This window comes from Cylas formicarius, unplaced genomic scaffold (genome assembly GCF_029955315.1).
Source record: "Cylas formicarius isolate icCylForm1 unplaced genomic scaffold, icCylForm1.1 PGA_scaffold_1__22_contigs__length_36826433, whole genome shotgun sequence".
Taxonomy (NCBI): Eukaryota; Metazoa; Arthropoda; class Insecta; order Coleoptera; family Brentidae; genus Cylas; species Cylas formicarius.
In genome coordinates, this window is record NW_026844264.1 from 26,039,203 (window position 1) to 26,056,478 (window position 17,276).

Here is a 17,276-nt window from a genome sequence, read left to right on the forward strand (position 1 = left end):
AAATTATTGTATAGTACATTATAGTTGCATTCATTTATGGTACTCAATTCGTCTGATTACTTTCCGCAACTTAAGTTGTAATTTACCATCAGTCATATGCTGATTACCGATAATATGCCTTGGTGCAAAATATAGCAGTTTCCTGCCCTTCTTGAACCAGATTGGGATGAATTCTCCGGGGCACAGGGTTTGGAGAACTATCATATAATTACTGATGTTGATCCTGCGTCTGCTTTGAACTGTGTACCAAATCAGTCACATGATGAGTTGAAGCAAAATTCACATACAACACATTAAAAATAAGATTCTATACTTACCTATACAATACATTTAGGTTCCTACAGGCTATTTTAGGAAATATAACACGCCTGCAAATTATAATATGTTTCTAGAAGATCATGGGAATATATTTCTTTAGTTTGTTGCATTTCTTTCGTAAGATGTTCCATTGAATTTTTCTTTTATCCTCACTGAATGTTTGGTGGTTTTATAACACTTGTACAAGAAAAAATAAGGTTGCACTTTTATAGGATATAAGAAAAGACAAACCATTCTTTAAACATATTGTTTATAAAGTCTAACAAGTTGATATCTCTAACATGTGATTCTTACAAAGAATGAAAACTTTGGTAATTTACTGTGGACTAGGATAAACTAAGCTTAAACAAATGTTTTTAACAAAATAAAAATATGACAGCCAATGTGGATTTTTGAAAAAATGCTTCAAACTTCTAAATTTTATGAGTACAGAAGAATAAATAATAGCATTTGATAGTCTAAGAGAAATCTGCTTATGTACATTAACAATGGCACAATATATTTTTTAAATACTTATATCTTCATCTTTAATTAGCCACACAATTTCGGAAGTTATAATCATTATACATATCAAACAGACCTTTAGGTACTTATATCATCATCGTGTATGTGTGACTCGGTAAACAAAGCAGCTCAAACATTTTCAAATCTTCATTGCCAACACCTAATTAAAAAAAAAAAGTTGTTATGGTAATTTTAACAGACTGTGAGAGTGTCAGGTTAGTTATTCACATAATTCGCCACTTCATCAAGTAGTTTCTTGCAAACTTTCTCCATTTTAATTATTTTGAGTAGTAATACACCTTGCATAAAATTATAGCTATTTTTAACTTTTAAATTGTTTGGTAATAGGTAGCATCTTTGGTAAAAAAAGTGCTACAGAAACTTTTCGTATTGGATATTTTAAAGTAGAAATGGTAACGCCAGAAATTATAAGTACTAATACAATCCGCTAATAACTTTGATATTTACTTTTATTACTTCATTTATGATTCCTTTAAGAATATAGTTACAGCAAAAAAAGGTCATACCTTTTTTCTTACTAACAACATTAAGAATGACTAGTATACTTTTAGTTAGCGAATATTTAAAGAAACCTGCTGTAATTGTAACTGTTAGTCACGGAAATCGAAATCCGGGTCCACCTTACCTTCAGAATACAACAGCCTAGCTTAATATTTGCTCTCACACCCTAGCATTTGCTCTTACTGACACAACCCAACGAAAAGTTCTCAAATCCTTTGCACTCTGTAGCAAATTTAATTATTTGCCTCAGATGATTAATTGTTTTAAGGCACAGCACGACGCAACACTCCTCTCCCTTTTCTCTACATCCGTCCGTTGAATTGACGATACCCATGACAGTTTCCTTAAACTTTTGGCCACCACAATTTTCCGCAGACGCATTTTCCGACTCTGCGTTGTTTCTACACGCGCACTGACTAATAACATTGGAACAACAGCTAGCTGGCTTTTTGGAAAGCGTTTTGCTAGAGCTTGAAGGCGGTGTTATTTTTGGTCTGGAGACGCTGGTTAGAGCGGAAGCGGGGCTAATTTCGGCTGGGGCGGGCTTGCAATTCTGGCAATCACTGAAATTGTCACACTTACAGTCGCTACACTTGCATATCTCCGCCTCACTGGTCAAGTCCTTTAAAACATCAGACGTCTTTGGGCGAGTTTCTTGCGGATTTAGAGAATTCAAAAGCTTGCTCACGTTTTCCACTTCGGCTAAGAAATTGATGCCTGGCAATGGTTCCGACGAATTATCCTGTAATGGCGACAGGCTTAAGCAAGACTGGACGGAAGTTGTGATTGCCGTAAGGGGATTATTATTTTCGCTGGGGTTCTCTTGGAACACGTCCACCTGACCGACCGAGAAATTGCCTACGTCCCACGCAGGAGAAACCTCTTCGTGAATGGCTAAAGACAGCTGCAGCGTTTCTGGCGGAGGCGACGGGTTTACGGCGGTTTTATGTTTCTGAATGTATTGCGGTACGACGTCGTTAGGGGGCACCACCGTTTTGACGCTGCAAATACGCACGTTGGGGCTCCGTCCGGCGGGCTTAGCCAGAGGCGTTTCATCGTCTTGTCCCAAGTTGAACATATTTTCGGTGAAACCGTCGCCGTCGTTCAAGTCGTATAGACCAATGCCGGCATTTTCGAATTCGGTAATCAGCGAATTTTCTTCCGCTTCCGAGTGCGGATCATTGATAAGCGTTTCACTTTTAACGACATTCTCCATCTCGGTACCGATATTAAAAGGAAGCTGGACATCTACAGGTTCCGTGGTATTGACGGTAGCATAGTTCTTGAGCCCGTTCGCCATTTCAAACTGGGAACTTAGGTCGGTCTCAATGACCGCGGCAAACTTGGCCTTGTTTTCGACCTGCAAATGGTTTATTGAATCGGAATGCCCCAAAATAAAGTTATTATCGGCCCCAGTATTATTGTCGTTGTAATCAAAGCCATTATACAAGGGGTTAAAGTTCATTTGTTCCAAATCTTGATTCTCTAACAGTTTCGTTATTTCGCTTGTAGACGTATCATTATTTTGAGCTGAAAATTAAAAAAATTGAAAAGCAATGTGTAATTAACCCTAATAGATATGTGACAGAAAGTGACACATTAGAATTACGAAGAAAATAGATATTTCAAATTAGGTCATTGCATATGGCTCTGCTCATAATATAGAAACTTTTGAACCAAAAAAAAAATGTTGAGAAGGATGATTGAATATGCGCATGCGCGGTCTTGTCACGCTTCATTTTCAACCAATAACAGATATAATTTCCAGTTTCGATGTAATATTTTCACAACAGTCTTTTCTTAAAGTATGCCCAGATTCCGCTAAATGTTCAGAAAAACAAGAACTAAGTGTGTGCAAATCGCTATTTAGAGAGAAAATTGCGTGCGGATTGGTGAAATTTACGAGCATGCGCGAAAAACGATTGCCCTTTTCAACGAAAATATCACAGCCACTTAAGGCGCCTCAATTTTTACCCTCCTTGCGACTACTATAGTTCTAATAGCTGTATGGGTTGTGGCTATAGGACGCTGCAATCTCTATTTTTTAATTATTTAGAGCATTGCAGCGTTGAGACATCTATTCGAAGCAAATACATTTTTTTTAAACGAAATTCTCGGTAAATTTGATTCTTAACTTATACTATTTTAGCCAAATATTCCGAAATATACAGTATGTTTTTTTTTGCTTTAAATAAATCTAAACACAAAGGATGTTTGGTGAAACAAAATTACAAAAAAAGAGTTGGGAACGCAATAATACCAGGGGTGAAACAAAAATTTAATGACAGTGTAACTAACGAGAACGGCGAATCTTTAGTAAATTTCTGTTCACAAAACGAATTACGAATAAATAACACCTTTTTAGACACAAAGAACACAAAGAACAACATGATATGACAATATCTTAACAAATAGGGAAATACATTTCACACAACTACTAGATATAAGATGTTTACGTCCTGCTAATGTAGAAAGTGACCATAATCTTGTTTTAGGGAAAATAAGAATAAAAATAAACAAACATCCAAAAACTAACATAAAAGTTTGGGAAACAAAGACTAAAATTGAAAAACTACAGGATGTATCAATAAAAAATCACCATCAAACAAGATTGAAAACAAAATAAACTAAAACTCAGTAATAGAAGAAGAAAATACAGAAAATAGCTGGAGAAGGATTCGACAAAATATCAAAAACGTAGCAAAAGAAGCGCTTGTTTTGTGACGAAGTAAAACTAAAATGTCAACAGAAAACAAGAGCCTATCTCAAATATAAGTCTACAAAAACAGGAGAAGACTATGAAGAATATAAAAAAATTCGCAACGATGCAAACACACTGATAGGAAAAAAGGAAATAGAACATCGGGAAAAATTCTCAAAAGATATGGAACACGACTTTTATGAAAGAATTAATAGCGGTAAAGTATATCGAAAAAGAGGCATTGCCAAACCACTTAAAACAATTGTACAATCCGACGAAGAATTTAACACCGGAAACCCCGAATATAGTAACAGATGAAATACTAGAAATAAATAGTGCAGAAGTGGAAGAAGCACTTAAAAAAATAAAAAACCGAAGATCGGCTGGCAAAGATGGAATACAGAATGAAGACTGGAGGATAAACATAATGATACCACTTTTTCAAAAGGGGGAGATAACCGATTCAAATAACTATCGAGGAATTAACCTCCTATGCACGACTTTAAAACTGACAACAAAGATGATTACCAACAAAATAACTCCACATATAAAACTCTCTGAAGAACAACAAGGTTTCAGAAGTGGGAGGTCTTGTAATGACGCAGCATTGGTTATTAAACAAATTATAGAAAAATCAATTGACCCCAGTGTTCTTATGCTTCATAGACCTAGAAAAAGCATTTAATGGCGTGCAGCTACAGGGCGTGATACATATACTTTATAACAGAAATATCCCATTTGATATAATAAAACTAATCAAAAATATATACAAAAATGGAATCAACATATAGATAGAATGTCTGAGCAACGGATAGTGAGGATAGCAAGAGATAAATCGCCTGCCGGTTGGAGGAGGAGGAACTAAAACAGGCAGAAGTACCTAACATAGAAGAAGAAGTAAATGGGACGGGTAGAGGCATATTTAAAAGATCTTAGTTTGCATCAAAATGCACAAATATAATTGGCACTATAAAAAAATTAATAGTAAGTATACTTGCCATCCACTTTTTCATTGCACTGCTTGCTACTATCATTCCAGCTCCCTATCTCCTTTTGATATCCATCAAAATTAAAATTACTTGCAAAGTCCAAGTCCATGTTATTTTCGTCATTGAATTGATCCTTTCCCCCCTTAACATTTTGCGCATTTTGGTGTTGACCGGCGATACCTCTTTGGTGCGTCTTTATGTGTGATTTAAGACTGTGTGACGTTGCAAACGCTCGACCACATTCGGGACTCGCTTTACACGCGTAAGGCCTTTCGCCGCTATGAATGCGATTATGAGTTTTCAGATGATGACTCGCGGAAAATGATTTGCCACATCCGGATTCTGCACATCTAGAAAATCGCAGCTACTTACAAATAAATTCGGATTTTGAGAGCAATCTTACTTGTACGGTTTTTCGCGTGTGTGGGTGCGTCGGTGTTTTTTGAGGTCACTCAATGTGGTGAAGAATTTTTTGCAGCTGGGTATTTCGCAATTAAAAGTTTGGCCGTTGTGCAGTCTCTCGTGTGCTCTCAGCCTGTATAATGTGTTAAAAGCCTTGTTGCAGCCCTCATGAGAACATTCGAATGGTTTGATTTTTGTATGCACTCTCACGTGAATCTTTAAACTATAAGACGTGAGAAACGCTTTACTGCATCCCGGAATCGTGCACTTAAATCGGTAGTCACCTGAGAAGATAAAGTTTATAACATTTATTGTATAGGTTAATGCTGGTAGATAAACCTTTGTGTGTTTTCATATGAGTTCGAAGATTGCCTATGGTACTGTAAGTCCTCTGGCAGCCCTCATATTCACAATGAAATCTGTTGCCAGAACTGTCTTTAAAATCTTGTACGGTCGTAGAAACAAAAGTGTAATTCCGTTCAGTTTTTGGTTTCAATTTGGGGCCGGTATTTTTAGAATCATTGTCACTGGGTGATTTTGAAATGTATCTGTATGAACAATAACACAATATTTTTTATCTTTCGATTATAAGGACACTTTTCGAAACTTTTGCAATAAGAATGGACGAAGAAGACCTGCCAGATCTTCTTGCGTGTAATATGTCCAACGAAAGCTGTGGTGAATCTTCAAAATTATGTTTCAATCAAATATTGCAGATGTTGGATCAGCAACAAAGATATGAACAAATATTTTGAATTATATACAAGACTACATTTTTTTCCTGTACTCCCGAGCAATGATAGCTATCAGCTAAGCTAATCTAGATAGGGAATAAAATTATTTTAATCAGAATTTCACTTGAATTTCATGGGTTTGAAAAAATAATTTTATTTTTTTTTTAATTGACCATGAGCACTTGAACTTGGGATGTCAAGTTGAAACCATTTAATGTGGTTTTTGAGTTTGTGACATCTGATAGCAACTGAATGACAATACTACAGCGGACATTTTTTATACCCTACTCCGAATATCCTATTTAGCTTTTTGATTGATCTCTTATATTTTCTGACATGAATGTGGCAACTTATAAGTCCTACCGTGCTGTGCCAGTACCAATTATTGTGAGCAGGATTGTGAGGCTTAAGCCGCGTACACATCTGAGCAAATGAACCGAATGAACATTTTGGGCACTCGTGCGGTGCGATAGCCAATCCGACAGTTATTGGTCCATGAAAGGAAATTCGTACTCGGCCTGGATGGGTTTTTAATAGCATTTAAACACAGACGGAACAGCCCTGTATGACTTGAATTTTTCGCAGATATATTTATAATTAACCAAAGAATTGAAGAAAACACCTATTTTATGGAAAGTTAAACATGAGCTTGTAAAATTGCTAAAAAACTGAACAGGGACATCGGAGAGATTAAAAAAAAGTGGATATTCAAAAATTAAAAAGAATGTTAGAACGGGACAACGTAAATTTGAATTTGTTTAGAACTTTCTATAAATTGTATTCACTTACATAATAATGACACCCGTATTTTGTGTACAACAACATTATTTTACCAAATATTGAAAACTGAATGGTACTTGCAAAAAGTTTAATACAGTTGTCAGTTTACCTCCGAATTTTTAACACACAAACCTGGGAGTTTTGTTAATGTCAATGACATTATATGAACGCAGCACTCACTACTCCAAAATTTTCCATGTTTCTTATTAAATTTGGATACAAATAATGGAGCGCTTCCGAATGCAGGCTCATGCGGCTCTATGCGGAAAAACATCAATTCGCCCGAATTGTACTCAAAGTGTACGCGGCTTTAGCAGAGTACGAGAAAAAATCGTTTTCTTATTAAATTTATTAATTATTATGCCACAAGCTGTACACATAGCATAGTATCTATGGACTTTGTTGTCAACTTTTTTCATTTTCGGAAATGGTTAAAGCGATTCCACTGTACAAGAAAATAGTATTATGTACATACCATACACGTTTAGAAACTAGGTCGCCTCATATTTTTTGCACCAATGGATATATCAAATTGTAATGTTGGTAATGTGAATAATAAAATTCCAAATGTTTCATTACTTTTTTCGGATACTTTAACGATGTCCATATTGTAGATGCCGCTGCGGCGCCTACCGACGCTGAGGTTGAAATTAAGCCCATTTCAAAGCTACTTTCAATGTAAACAACCCACTAAAATATTTTTTAATTATTTTAGTTTTTCAAAAAATTATGAACAGTTTAATTTATTTTGTTTTTCAGCAAGTGGATTTGGTTAATTTGTTATAGAATTTATTACGGCAAAAAATGATATTTCGTCCAAAATAGCGGTCTTTTTTTTTACAACAATGCCAATAAATGTCAAGCATATAGTTACTGGTTTAATGAACCATTGGTGCCTTCAATATGCGTCCAAGTAGGTATAGGAATGGAACGTTTCAAAAAACTCGAAAACAACCACACACCTACCTAACCTAAACTATGTGCGGAAAACGAAACAAAAACTATGTTGTCAGAATTCATGATTAATACAATTATTGTAATGAGTGTATGTATGAGTGTGTATTGTATGAAGTATAAGTATAGGTATATCCACCATCCAATACTAAAAATTTAAATCATGAAAGACCAGTTGCATTTTTTCAAAATCTTATTAAAAGATAAACAAAGTTACTTCAATATAACTACTATTTGAGTCGCTCTCGTAATTAGCCAGTGATGCCAACTCTGTTTTTAACATTGTTAGAAACATTGAAAAGGATATTAAAGTGATACATGAAGTTTTTATTTAATTTAAAAATTGCTTGTAGTATTTCAAAAAGTCACACCAAAGGCATAGATTTACACATTATTTTAAATTCAAACAAAAATCCTAACAATCCTAAATTTGGTCATTTGCCACAGAGAGGCAAACTAGAAATATCTTTTCTGCTTACCCCTCGTCGTCGATTTTGTGATTTTCTGAGGAGGAAAAAGTATCTCTCAGAACTTTAATTTCGCTGGAGTATTTAAGTTCGGCGGTATTTGTTTCGGCGATATTAAACAAATAATCCAAATTTTCGTCAAGGCAGTCTTGTAAAGACATCAGAGTCTTCTTACCCCGGTTTTTTTCGGTCCAAGTGGCCATATCTTTTCATGTTCCAATTTTAATTCCACCATCAACATCACAGCGACCGCAAAAAACAATAATCAGTTATCATTAATGTTGGTCCATTATGACATGACTTAAGTCTAATTAATTAATAAGTCAACGCTAGATGGTGCTTATTTGTTTGTCTTTGTTGAATCATATGTCCATGTATATTTTCGCTGGTAAATTTGTTATTATTTCACTTTTCTTGGGTATTTATCTAACAAAGTGACTTTTATACAATACTTCCGAATTTGTAAAACATGCTCAATATTTCGTCGATTTAAATCTGAATTTGGGCGCGTTCCCTCAGTCGGCAACCGTGACAAATGACAAGACGTCAATTGAATGGAAAAGTCAAACGTGAACGTGTTTCTTCTTTCTTTCTCGTTTTCAAATTGTTAATATGGTGGGTTTACATTTTCTCAAACGAAAATTCGGCAATCATCCACTTAGTTGCTTAAAAAAACATTAGTTTTTCACTATACATTCGACCTAAATCCGTCGCTTTACTAAATAAGTTTAATATTTTTTGAGTAATTCATTTAATTTATTTTTGGTGGACGTGTTTCATAGAAGTTTTATTTATGTTCAAGACAGTTATACTAGTGACTTTATTATTGAAATGCATTGTTTTTGTAAATGTTTTAAATCCAAAAATTAATAGTTCGATAATAATCGGATGTTTAGTGCGTCATTGTTACCCAAATTTGTACTTTCTAGGCTCGAGGCCCAAAAAAACATTTGAAGCGTTTAAATGCGCCCAAAGCATGGATGTTGGACAAACTTGGGGGTGTTTTCGCGCCTCGTCCATCCACTGGGCCGCACAAGCTGAGAGAATCCCTTCCCCTTGTAATTTTTCTACGAAACAGGCTTAAGTATGCCCTAACTAACAGTGAAGTTACTAAAATAGTTATGCAGAGATTGATAAAAGTTGACGGAAAAATCAGAACAGATCCTAATTATCCCGCCGGGTTCATGGGTGAGTTTTTTTTGCATATCCACAAATATTTCTAGTCTTCATTAAAGGTTTCATACAGTTGTATATTGTAATACAGTCAAAACGACGCGAATAGTAATGATCTGAAATGGTCAGTGGCCAATGTAATATCAATCATTCAAAATTTGTTTCTTTTGCTGCTTATTTTTGATAGGTTGTGAATTTTTTGAGTTTATACCATTGCAAAATTAAACAAGTGATTTTTAGATGTCATAACAATTGAAAAAACTGGTGAATTTTTCCGGCTCATATATGATGTTAAGGGCCGATTTGCCATTCATAGAATTACAGCTGAGGAAGCTAAGGTATGTTCACCCAAATGTTTATTATCCTTATTTTATTCACCCTTTGGTTTTTGCTTTTAGTACAAGCTTTGCAAAGTACGTAAAGTTCAAACTGGACCAAAGGGAATTCCATTTCTGGTAACACATGATGGTCGTACAATTCGTTACCCAGACCCAATGGTTAAGGTAATTAAGATTTGTCATTACAAAGCAGACCCTTAATTTAATGGAAATTGTGTAATCTAGGTAAATGATACCATTCAATTAGAAATCGCAACCTCAAAGATTCTGGACTTCATTAAATTTGAATCTGGAAATTTGTGCATGATCACTGGTGGTCGTAACTTGGGAAGAGTTGGGACTGTAGTAAGCAGAGAACGTCATCCTGGTTCCTTTGATATTGTGCATGTAAAGGATGCTAATGATCACATATTTGCGACTAGGTGAGTAGTTTATATAATTCTAGTTTTTTGGGTGGCCATATCGAAGCTGTATCTTGCAGTAATATTTGCATTTCACAGTCAAAAATTGGCCCAGAGGAAATGTTCTGATTTTGGTCACTGAAAAGTTTCTATAATAATTTTATCAGTATTACCCAATCAGAGTACAGTTTTTGTAGTTAAAATTACTTGGGCACAGGGTCGTGGGGCAGGTACTTGGGGTACTATTTTATTAAAGAGTCTGAAGCTCTGATGTAATTTTGTAAAAAGAAGCATTAATAATGTTAATTTTCTTTTTCTGTTGTAATTATAATTAAAAAATTCTAAGTAGCTAAGAGAAAATAAAACGAGAGATAAAGTGCAATGTTGACATAAGGGATTAAAATTTCGCTTTCTTTAAATTACCTTCATGTTCGAAATGAGTCTTAAATTGTACTCTGTTAAATAGCATAAATCTGAAATTATTTTTAGCGAATTATGAATTGAAATTATGCGTTGTAACTGTGTTTCAACCATTAAAAATGTAAAATCAAAAATATATATTTTAGGTGTTTGCTTTTTTTTTTAGAAATTTGTGTTTATTACAAGCTTTGTTTGCTTTGTAATACTCTAAGCTAAAATGGTCTTGTAAATTACTGAATATCTGTTCCTACTTTTATAATAGTAAGTTCTCGATCTAGGTGGAGCTCTTGTCAGTTTTGGGTACCTTAAGTTTGACAAATCAGACCTTAGCAAATTAAAAATAAGTGGTAAAAAATTGTGTTTATGTGGTCTAAGATAAACGATCCAAAAGACGGACAGTTGAAATCTAGAAAACACCTAATCTAAGTAAAAAATTTAAACACCAATTATGTATAGGTATATTTTGGAAAACAATTTTGGTAAATTTGAATTGAGCGCACCTAGGGATAACCTTAAAAAGCTCAATTATAAAAATAATTTTTGACCTATTTTGTGAACATTGCCATCATTTAAACTTTTACAAATTTACAAAAGTTCCTAAATAGAACATATTTTTATTTAACTTCCCTTGAGCCCGCATCTTGTGAGGGTTAACCAATGTTTGCTTTTAAGGTTGGCATATGAATCGAAATGATATGTCATTTTAATTCCTTGAAAACCTTGAAGGGTTCATCATTGTTATTTGCATTCACACGACAAAATATTTCTTGTTTCAGATTAAATAATGTATTTGTTATTGGCAAAGGAAGCAAAGCTTTAAACTTTTACAAATTTACAAAAGTTCCTAAATAGAACATATTTTTATTTAACTTCCCTTGAGCCCGCATCTTGTGAGGGTTAACCAATGTTTGCTTTTAAGGTTGGCATATGAATCGAAATGATATGTCATTTTAATTCCTTGAAAACCTTGAAGGGCTCATCATTGTTATTTGCATTGACACGACAAAATATTTCTTGTTTCAGATTAAATAATGTATTTGTTATTGGCAAAGGAAGCAAAGCTTTTGTTTCATTGCCAAGAGGTAAAGGTGTCAAGCTGTCCATCGCCGAAGAGAGGGATAAGAGGTTAGCTGCCAAGTCACACTAAAAAAAATTGTGTTTTTAAAAAATATACGGATCAAACCCACCCAGATTGCGTCTCTTTGCCTTAATTAGTAAACATTGAAAGAAAAAACATATTTTTTGTTTGTTTTTATTTTTTATTCATAACTCCTACATTTTGCGGTTACAAATTATACAATAACAAATAAAAAATAAAAGTTCTGATGCTCACGACAAAAATGACAACAGAATAAATTGAAGAAAAATGCAAACATTTTCCAAGTACAAAATAATTTCATAAATTTAAAAGCATATATAAAAGTTTCTCCAAAAGGATGTAGTTTAAATATGTTAGGGGTTAAAGCAAGTCCAAATCAGTTGGTTCAGTATTTTACATCAGAAAGATTGATATATCCACCATACCCTAATCTTAAATTCTTGTAAAAACTAAAAAAGGAAATATAATTAAAAAAACATTACGAAAATCTTAGTGCTAAGAAAATTCCCCTTCACAATGTGACAAGTATTTATCTTATCCAGGACATAAAAAACAACCTTTGGAGGGTGGTTTTACAAAGTAAAGCTAATTTACTCCAAACTGAATAGCAGGAGTTTTAGTGTATATTTCCATTTTAAAAATATGGCATTTCAAGTAAATTTTTGGGGTTCACTCTATTATCTCCTAAATATTTTTAGAGAACTAAAAACAATTTGTTTTCAAAAATCTATCTAAAATTTTCTTCTAGTTTTAACTAAGTTGCTAACGTATTTGAATACATAACTATAGATTGAGTAAAGCATCTCAGTAGAAGGTAAAATGTGTCACCTTCTAAAATCAAAACATGTAACCTAAAAATATATCAGTTTTAACTGTAAACCTATCAAGGTTTAGACAGGATGCCTGGTAATTCTGAGAGTAGAGAGAAGTAAAAAGTATAGTTTGCAATTTAATTACAATATTTTCATGGTATACAATTTTTTGGGGTATATTGGAAATTATATTTTATATCTAAGACTTAACTTTGTTAGCATGCTGTTTTGTATGTTTTTGTGGCCAACATCCAATGATCCACAATGACAAAATTGTCTTGATTGGAAAATTTATTATTTTTTTAACTTTGTAACTAACTACCCGTGGAAAATTATCATAGTTAATCAGTTAGTGTAGCACTTAAATCACGTTTAGTGTTACACATTATTTATGTGTTTAACACTAGCACAATTTATTATTTCATTTTATTATACAGGTCAATCTTTAAGGGCTGATTGTTCATTTTTTTTTTAAATAAAGCATCTCAGAGATAATTGCTTATAACGGCTTCTTCTTCTGGAGCTGTTATAGACATATCCTCTTATTGTTCAACTTACCAGGCAACCCATATCAACTTTGCTAAGCATCCCTGTTGTGACAGAGTCGAACAATTTTTGAGTTACCAACAAAAAAATAACAAGGAAACATTAGAAGTTACTTTAATTACAAACTTGCGAAGCCAAGCAAGCCATGCGCAAAATATCAAAAACCTAATATTAACACCCAGTAATTTTTTTAATCTTTTTAAAATTTTTATCACAAGAAGGCTGTACACTTGGCAAATATTAAATGGCTGCGCCAAGAATAACTAACATCACAAGAATCAAACAGACATTTAATAAAAATTGGAAAAAGACCACTCAGAAAAAGTTGTGTCTATACTCTTTGAAGGTATAATAGTACGAGTATAATATATATGAGACCAGAGAAAAAATGAAGTTACAAATTTTCAACCAAAACTGAAACTCTTAATTATTGAAAACCATACCATGTGTGTATTCAAAGGAAGAAAAGCATTTCCACCATTGTGTGGGTAACTGCCAAAATCGTGCGCAAGGTTAAACTTGAGAAACTTTTCTAAAAACACCTGAAACGAAACAAACAACCAATCACTCACAATAAATTATGGAATATTTTTTTTGGAGATATTTAAACATTTGAGTATAAAGCAACATGCATCAAATAATGTAAATCACACTCCTAGATCAATCTAAACCGGGACTTTTATGAGACTTGAAGCCAAAATTTAACTGTATAAAATTTTTTATAATTACTTACAGATTTGGAAAATATTAACCTTGAATACCTTGTATTGCTAAGAGAAAATACAGAACTCACAATCTGGATGATTTAAAACAGAAATGCAAAAGTAATCTGTCAAAGTGGGTGTTGTAAAATCGAAGAATGATTCAATTTTTTTCACCTTATACTTTACTTTAAGATTAACAATTATTAATTCTATTATAATTACATGGGACCTTGTTAGGGCAAGCCAGCCCCCACTAACCTATTAATCTTTGCTAACGCTAGTATCCATTGGGCTGGCGGGTTGAATGTTGCTGGAGACTGCTACAATAGCTGTCGGAGTGGGATTTGGGGCAGGCACAGCTGGTTTAACGAAACGCTCGGATGGCCTACGATGTGGGGGTGCTGGCGGGCTGTTCTGCGCCATTGCCACTCCCGATGGTGGGGGTACCTGCTGACCGCATGAATGGCAACGCGGTAATACTACGGCCATCAGACTATCGCGGGGAGAAGGGGCCTGCATCTGAGATAGTCCTTAAAAAAAATTATTAAAAACCTCACAAATTGAGTAACACAATCAAGTTGGTTTGAAATTATCTTATTATCCCATATATCTGACAGAGTCTAGGGTCTAATCGAGTATGAAATGAAATTTTTTTATTCTACCCACAATTCATATATAAAAGATGTAAAAGATATAAGGATATGCTGTGATTTATGGCTTATTTTTGGCATGAATAAAGTCTAGTATCGCAAAAAAGTAACACTGCAATGTTTTAATTACCCTTTTTATTACCTGGGCTTAAAGGACGACTCTGACTAGGTGAAGGATTATAAGGAATGGGTGAAACAGTATGTTGCCTAACTCCTAGAACTTGCTCGTTGTAATGTCTCTCTTCTTCCATTTCCAGGGAACTCTCACTTTCAGACAGATGTCTGCACAAGGCTTCCCTCCGTTCTACTTCCAACTGCAGCTTCCTCTGCAACCTAGAACGCACAAAAATACTATTGCTTACAATGGATCATAAATTACCTAAGGTTTTCTTCTTTGATGTTACGCTCCTCTTGCGCATAGCGTTGCATTTTTTGTGTATGTTCCTGCTGACTGATTGCCAAATTCTGTCTAAGACGAGCAACTTCCTGCCGCAAGGTCTGGATATGGGCACTCAGATTTGTTGCAGTGTCTCCATTGCTTAAAAAAAAATAAAATAAGTTGAATCTATGATTTAAGGGAACTTGATAATGCAATTAGCGTTGTTCAATTAAATAATAAGCATAATATAAATAACGAAAACATCAATCTAACACTCAGTTCATATGAATATATTTTTTGATACTTAATTAATAAATTGTTGAATATTAAAAATAATCATAATATACTAGCGATCCAAGTAAACTTAAATAGTAGTAATAGAAAGTATTATAACTATTACTTGACATTTAAATTTTACCCATCCAACAAGGGCAATATTTGTTTGGAAATCCAAACGAAATTTAAATACCAATTATTGAAAATTATTTTAAAAAAATACGAAAATTTTAAAGATTATATGAAAAAATTAATCCAAAGTGAAAATCAAATAAGAATCCAGATTACCTAATATCTCTTGGACTGGCAGGGTCTGATACGGGTTGATCAAGTTTTATTTGCAACATTCGTTTCTCTGCCTCCAATTTATCCATTCGTTTCCACAATTTGTTGACGAGTGCCTCTTGCTCTTGCTCCAGTGTATTTTCCAATTCGACCTTTAGAAATTGACAAGCATATCTTCATTTTTATAACATTTAGTTACTAGTATTTTAAAAGACTGTAAAATATACACATGCTGATCCAAAGACATAAAACAACAAAGCGTACCTTCTCTCTCCGGAGTTGTTCCAAATTGCTTTGCTTGGCTAGTGTTTCCGCTTCCAACTTTTCAATTTTTCTCATCAACCTGTTGACAAGACATTCCTGTTCCTGTTCTAGAGTCTGTTCCAAGCGGCACTTCTCCTGTCGTAGCTGAGTTAATTTTCTAGACAGATCATTAGTCAGACATTCTTCTTCACGTTCATAATGATGGGCTAGTGATTCTTTCTCTTTCTTCAAAGCTTGGATTTTCTTCAACAGAGTGTTGGAGATGAATTCCTCTTCTTGTTCTGCTTTTGCTTGCTAACAGCAAAAATATTTATGAAAACATAAGTACAAGTACAATGCGAAACCACAGCTTTTATAGCACATCGCACGTTGCACCTTATATTTGTGAACAATAATTTGCTATAATTCTAATTTAAATGCAAAAAAATCAATTAGGTGACTATCTAAAAGAGTAGTTGCTTTGGTGAAATTAGTGGTGCATGTGTTAACTATAGATATGCATAAATAATGCCAATTTAAAGCCAGTCTGGCTATTCCAAGTAAAAAAGATTCAAAAAACTTTTTGCATAATTATCAAATAGTCAAAGAAAACATTGTTTTAACAATATTTCTTATACATAAGAATAACAAAAGTGGATGCAAAAGAAATGTATTATATTATTACATATTAACACCAGAAAGGCCTTTTACTTACAATAATGACTGATGCCTTTTTTAGGTCCCTATTTTCTTCTTGTAGAGCTTTGACCCTCAATTTGTAAGTTTCAAGTTCTACTTTAAGCACCCGATTTTGTTGCTGAAGACTTTCAATCCGTTTTTGAAGCTGCTCTCTCGTTACCGGACTGGGGGGCATCATTATTGGCCCTCCGTCGATGCTGCTGGAATCAGATTCGCTTGCGGAATCTGCCATTATTTCAGTAATTTTTAACGATTCAATCCTGTACGATTCGAAAACCACGACACAATTGAAATAGTCGCTTTACCAAGGAACGGTTCCTTGAACTGTTACAATTTCGACGGTGTATAGATCATGATTTTCGCTATAGTACAAAGTGGCGGAAGTTCACTTTTTAGGATCACACTGAAAAATACAACAATAATTTTGTTTCTTCACGAATTGCTTTTATTAAACAATTTGCAATAAACATGAGGGATTGACAATCTTTTTTACTTTTTTTTTAAAGCAGTTGACTGACAGAAGACAGATGACGATAAAAGAATCAGGAATAGCGAAAAATATAGACCATCTATGTTTTGCCACGGAATGAAAATCCCTGTGTACGTTTTATGGATGCTTGATGTTTTGGCGATCAAAAATGATAGAAGTTAGATCCATGGCGGTAAACAAAAGAAGATAGGAGGACAATTAATTTTTTTAAGAAACTTCCAAATCGTCTAATTCTTTCTTCACCTGTTATTGCTGCCGAAATTTTTCCAGTTAAACTCAGAATGATTCCAGATTTGTAAATAGTGGGAGGGTAGTTACTACTCACAAAAGCAGATTTCGGTCGACCGCAAATTATTCTGTAATATAACGCAAGAATCTCGTTAACAGAAC

The 17,276-nt window shown here is 34.0% G+C and overlaps 3 protein-coding genes and 1 non-coding gene across 8 annotated transcripts; 2 read left to right on the forward strand and 2 right to left on the reverse strand.

Moving 5' to 3' along the window:
• Positions 1 to 162: 162 nt before the first annotated feature.
• Positions 163 to 8,672, reverse strand: LOC132696741 (paternally-expressed gene 3 protein-like). 5 transcript variants are annotated; one of them, XR_009618071.1, is made up of 6 exons: positions 8,384 to 8,652; positions 5,776 to 5,984; positions 5,438 to 5,720; positions 5,044 to 5,384; positions 318 to 2,874; positions 163 to 239 (listed from the first exon to the last, which is right to left on the reverse strand). XR_009618071.1 is itself a non-coding variant. In XM_060661746.1 (6 exons), exons 1-6 carry the CDS (start codon positions 8,572 to 8,574, stop codon positions 909 to 911), a joined length of 2,046 nt encoding a protein of 681 aa, XP_060517729.1. In that variant the 5' UTR covers positions 8,575 to 8,652; the 3' UTR covers positions 588 to 908. The 5 variants fall into 5 exon arrangements, 4 of the variants coding, with proteins under 4 accessions (XP_060517728.1, XP_060517729.1, XP_060517727.1 ...); XM_060661746.1 differs by lacking the exon at positions 163 to 239 and having other exon boundaries at positions 588 to 982; positions 1,927 to 2,874; XM_060661744.1 differs by lacking the exon at positions 163 to 239 and having other exon boundaries at positions 589 to 982; positions 1,469 to 2,874.
• Positions 8,673 to 8,901: 229 nt separating this feature from the next.
• On the forward strand, positions 8,902 to 11,941 carry LOC132696937 (small ribosomal subunit protein eS4). Its single transcript, XM_060662093.1, has 6 exons — positions 8,902 to 8,986; positions 9,301 to 9,559; positions 9,785 to 9,882; positions 9,943 to 10,047; positions 10,108 to 10,304; positions 11,727 to 11,941. The coding sequence occupies exons 1-6, from the start codon at positions 8,984 to 8,986 to the stop codon at positions 11,848 to 11,850; spliced, it is 786 nt and encodes a 261-aa protein (XP_060518076.1). The 5' UTR covers positions 8,902 to 8,983; the 3' UTR covers positions 11,851 to 11,941.
• On the forward strand, positions 10,334 to 10,473 carry LOC132697521 (small nucleolar RNA SNORA16B/SNORA16A family). The gene has a single exon (XR_009618167.1). It is a non-coding gene; the product is annotated as a small nucleolar RNA SNORA16B/SNORA16A family (small nucleolar RNA).
• A 32-nt stretch (positions 11,942 to 11,973) lies between the features above and the next one.
• On the reverse strand, positions 11,974 to 16,960 carry LOC132696932 (coiled-coil domain-containing protein 6-like). Its single transcript, XM_060662078.1, has 7 exons — positions 16,413 to 16,960; positions 15,719 to 16,012; positions 15,458 to 15,606; positions 14,894 to 15,052; positions 14,657 to 14,847; positions 14,123 to 14,394; positions 11,974 to 13,702 (listed from the first exon to the last, which is right to left on the reverse strand). The coding sequence occupies exons 1-6, from the start codon at positions 16,626 to 16,628 to the stop codon at positions 14,126 to 14,128; spliced, it is 1,278 nt and encodes a 425-aa protein (XP_060518061.1). The 5' UTR covers positions 16,629 to 16,960; the 3' UTR covers positions 11,974 to 13,702; positions 14,123 to 14,125.
• Positions 16,961 to 17,276: the final 316 nt, after the last annotated feature.

Coding starts and splice junctions, on each gene's coding strand:
- LOC132696741 (XM_060661744.1), bottom strand. CDS start 8,574: ATGGCCACTTGGACCGAAAAAAACCGGGGTAAGAAGACTCTGATGTCT. Junction 5,985..8,383: donor CACAAAATCGACGACGAGGG/GTAAGCAGAAAA, acceptor TTGTTCATACAG/ATACATTTCAAAATCACCCA. Junction 2,875..5,043: donor GTGCAATGAAAAAGTGGATG/GCAAGTATACTT, acceptor TTTAATTTTCAG/CTCAAAATAATGATACGTCT.
- LOC132696937 (XM_060662093.1), top strand. Junction 9,560..9,784: donor TTATCCCGCCGGGTTCATGG/GTGAGTTTTTTT, acceptor AGTGATTTTTAG/ATGTCATAACAATTGAAAAA. Junction 10,048..10,107: donor ACCCAGACCCAATGGTTAAG/GTAATTAAGATT, acceptor TGTGTAATCTAG/GTAAATGATACCATTCAATT.
- LOC132696932 (XM_060662078.1), bottom strand. CDS start 16,628: ATGGCAGATTCCGCAAGCGAATCTGATTCCAGCAGCATCGACGGAGGG. Junction 15,607..15,718: donor AACAACTCCGGAGAGAGAAG/GTACGCTTTGTT, acceptor CAATTTCTAAAG/GTCGAATTGGAAAATACACT. Junction 15,053..15,457: donor GCCAGTCCAAGAGATATTAG/GTAATCTGGATT, acceptor TTTTTTTTTAAG/CAATGGAGACACTGCAACAA.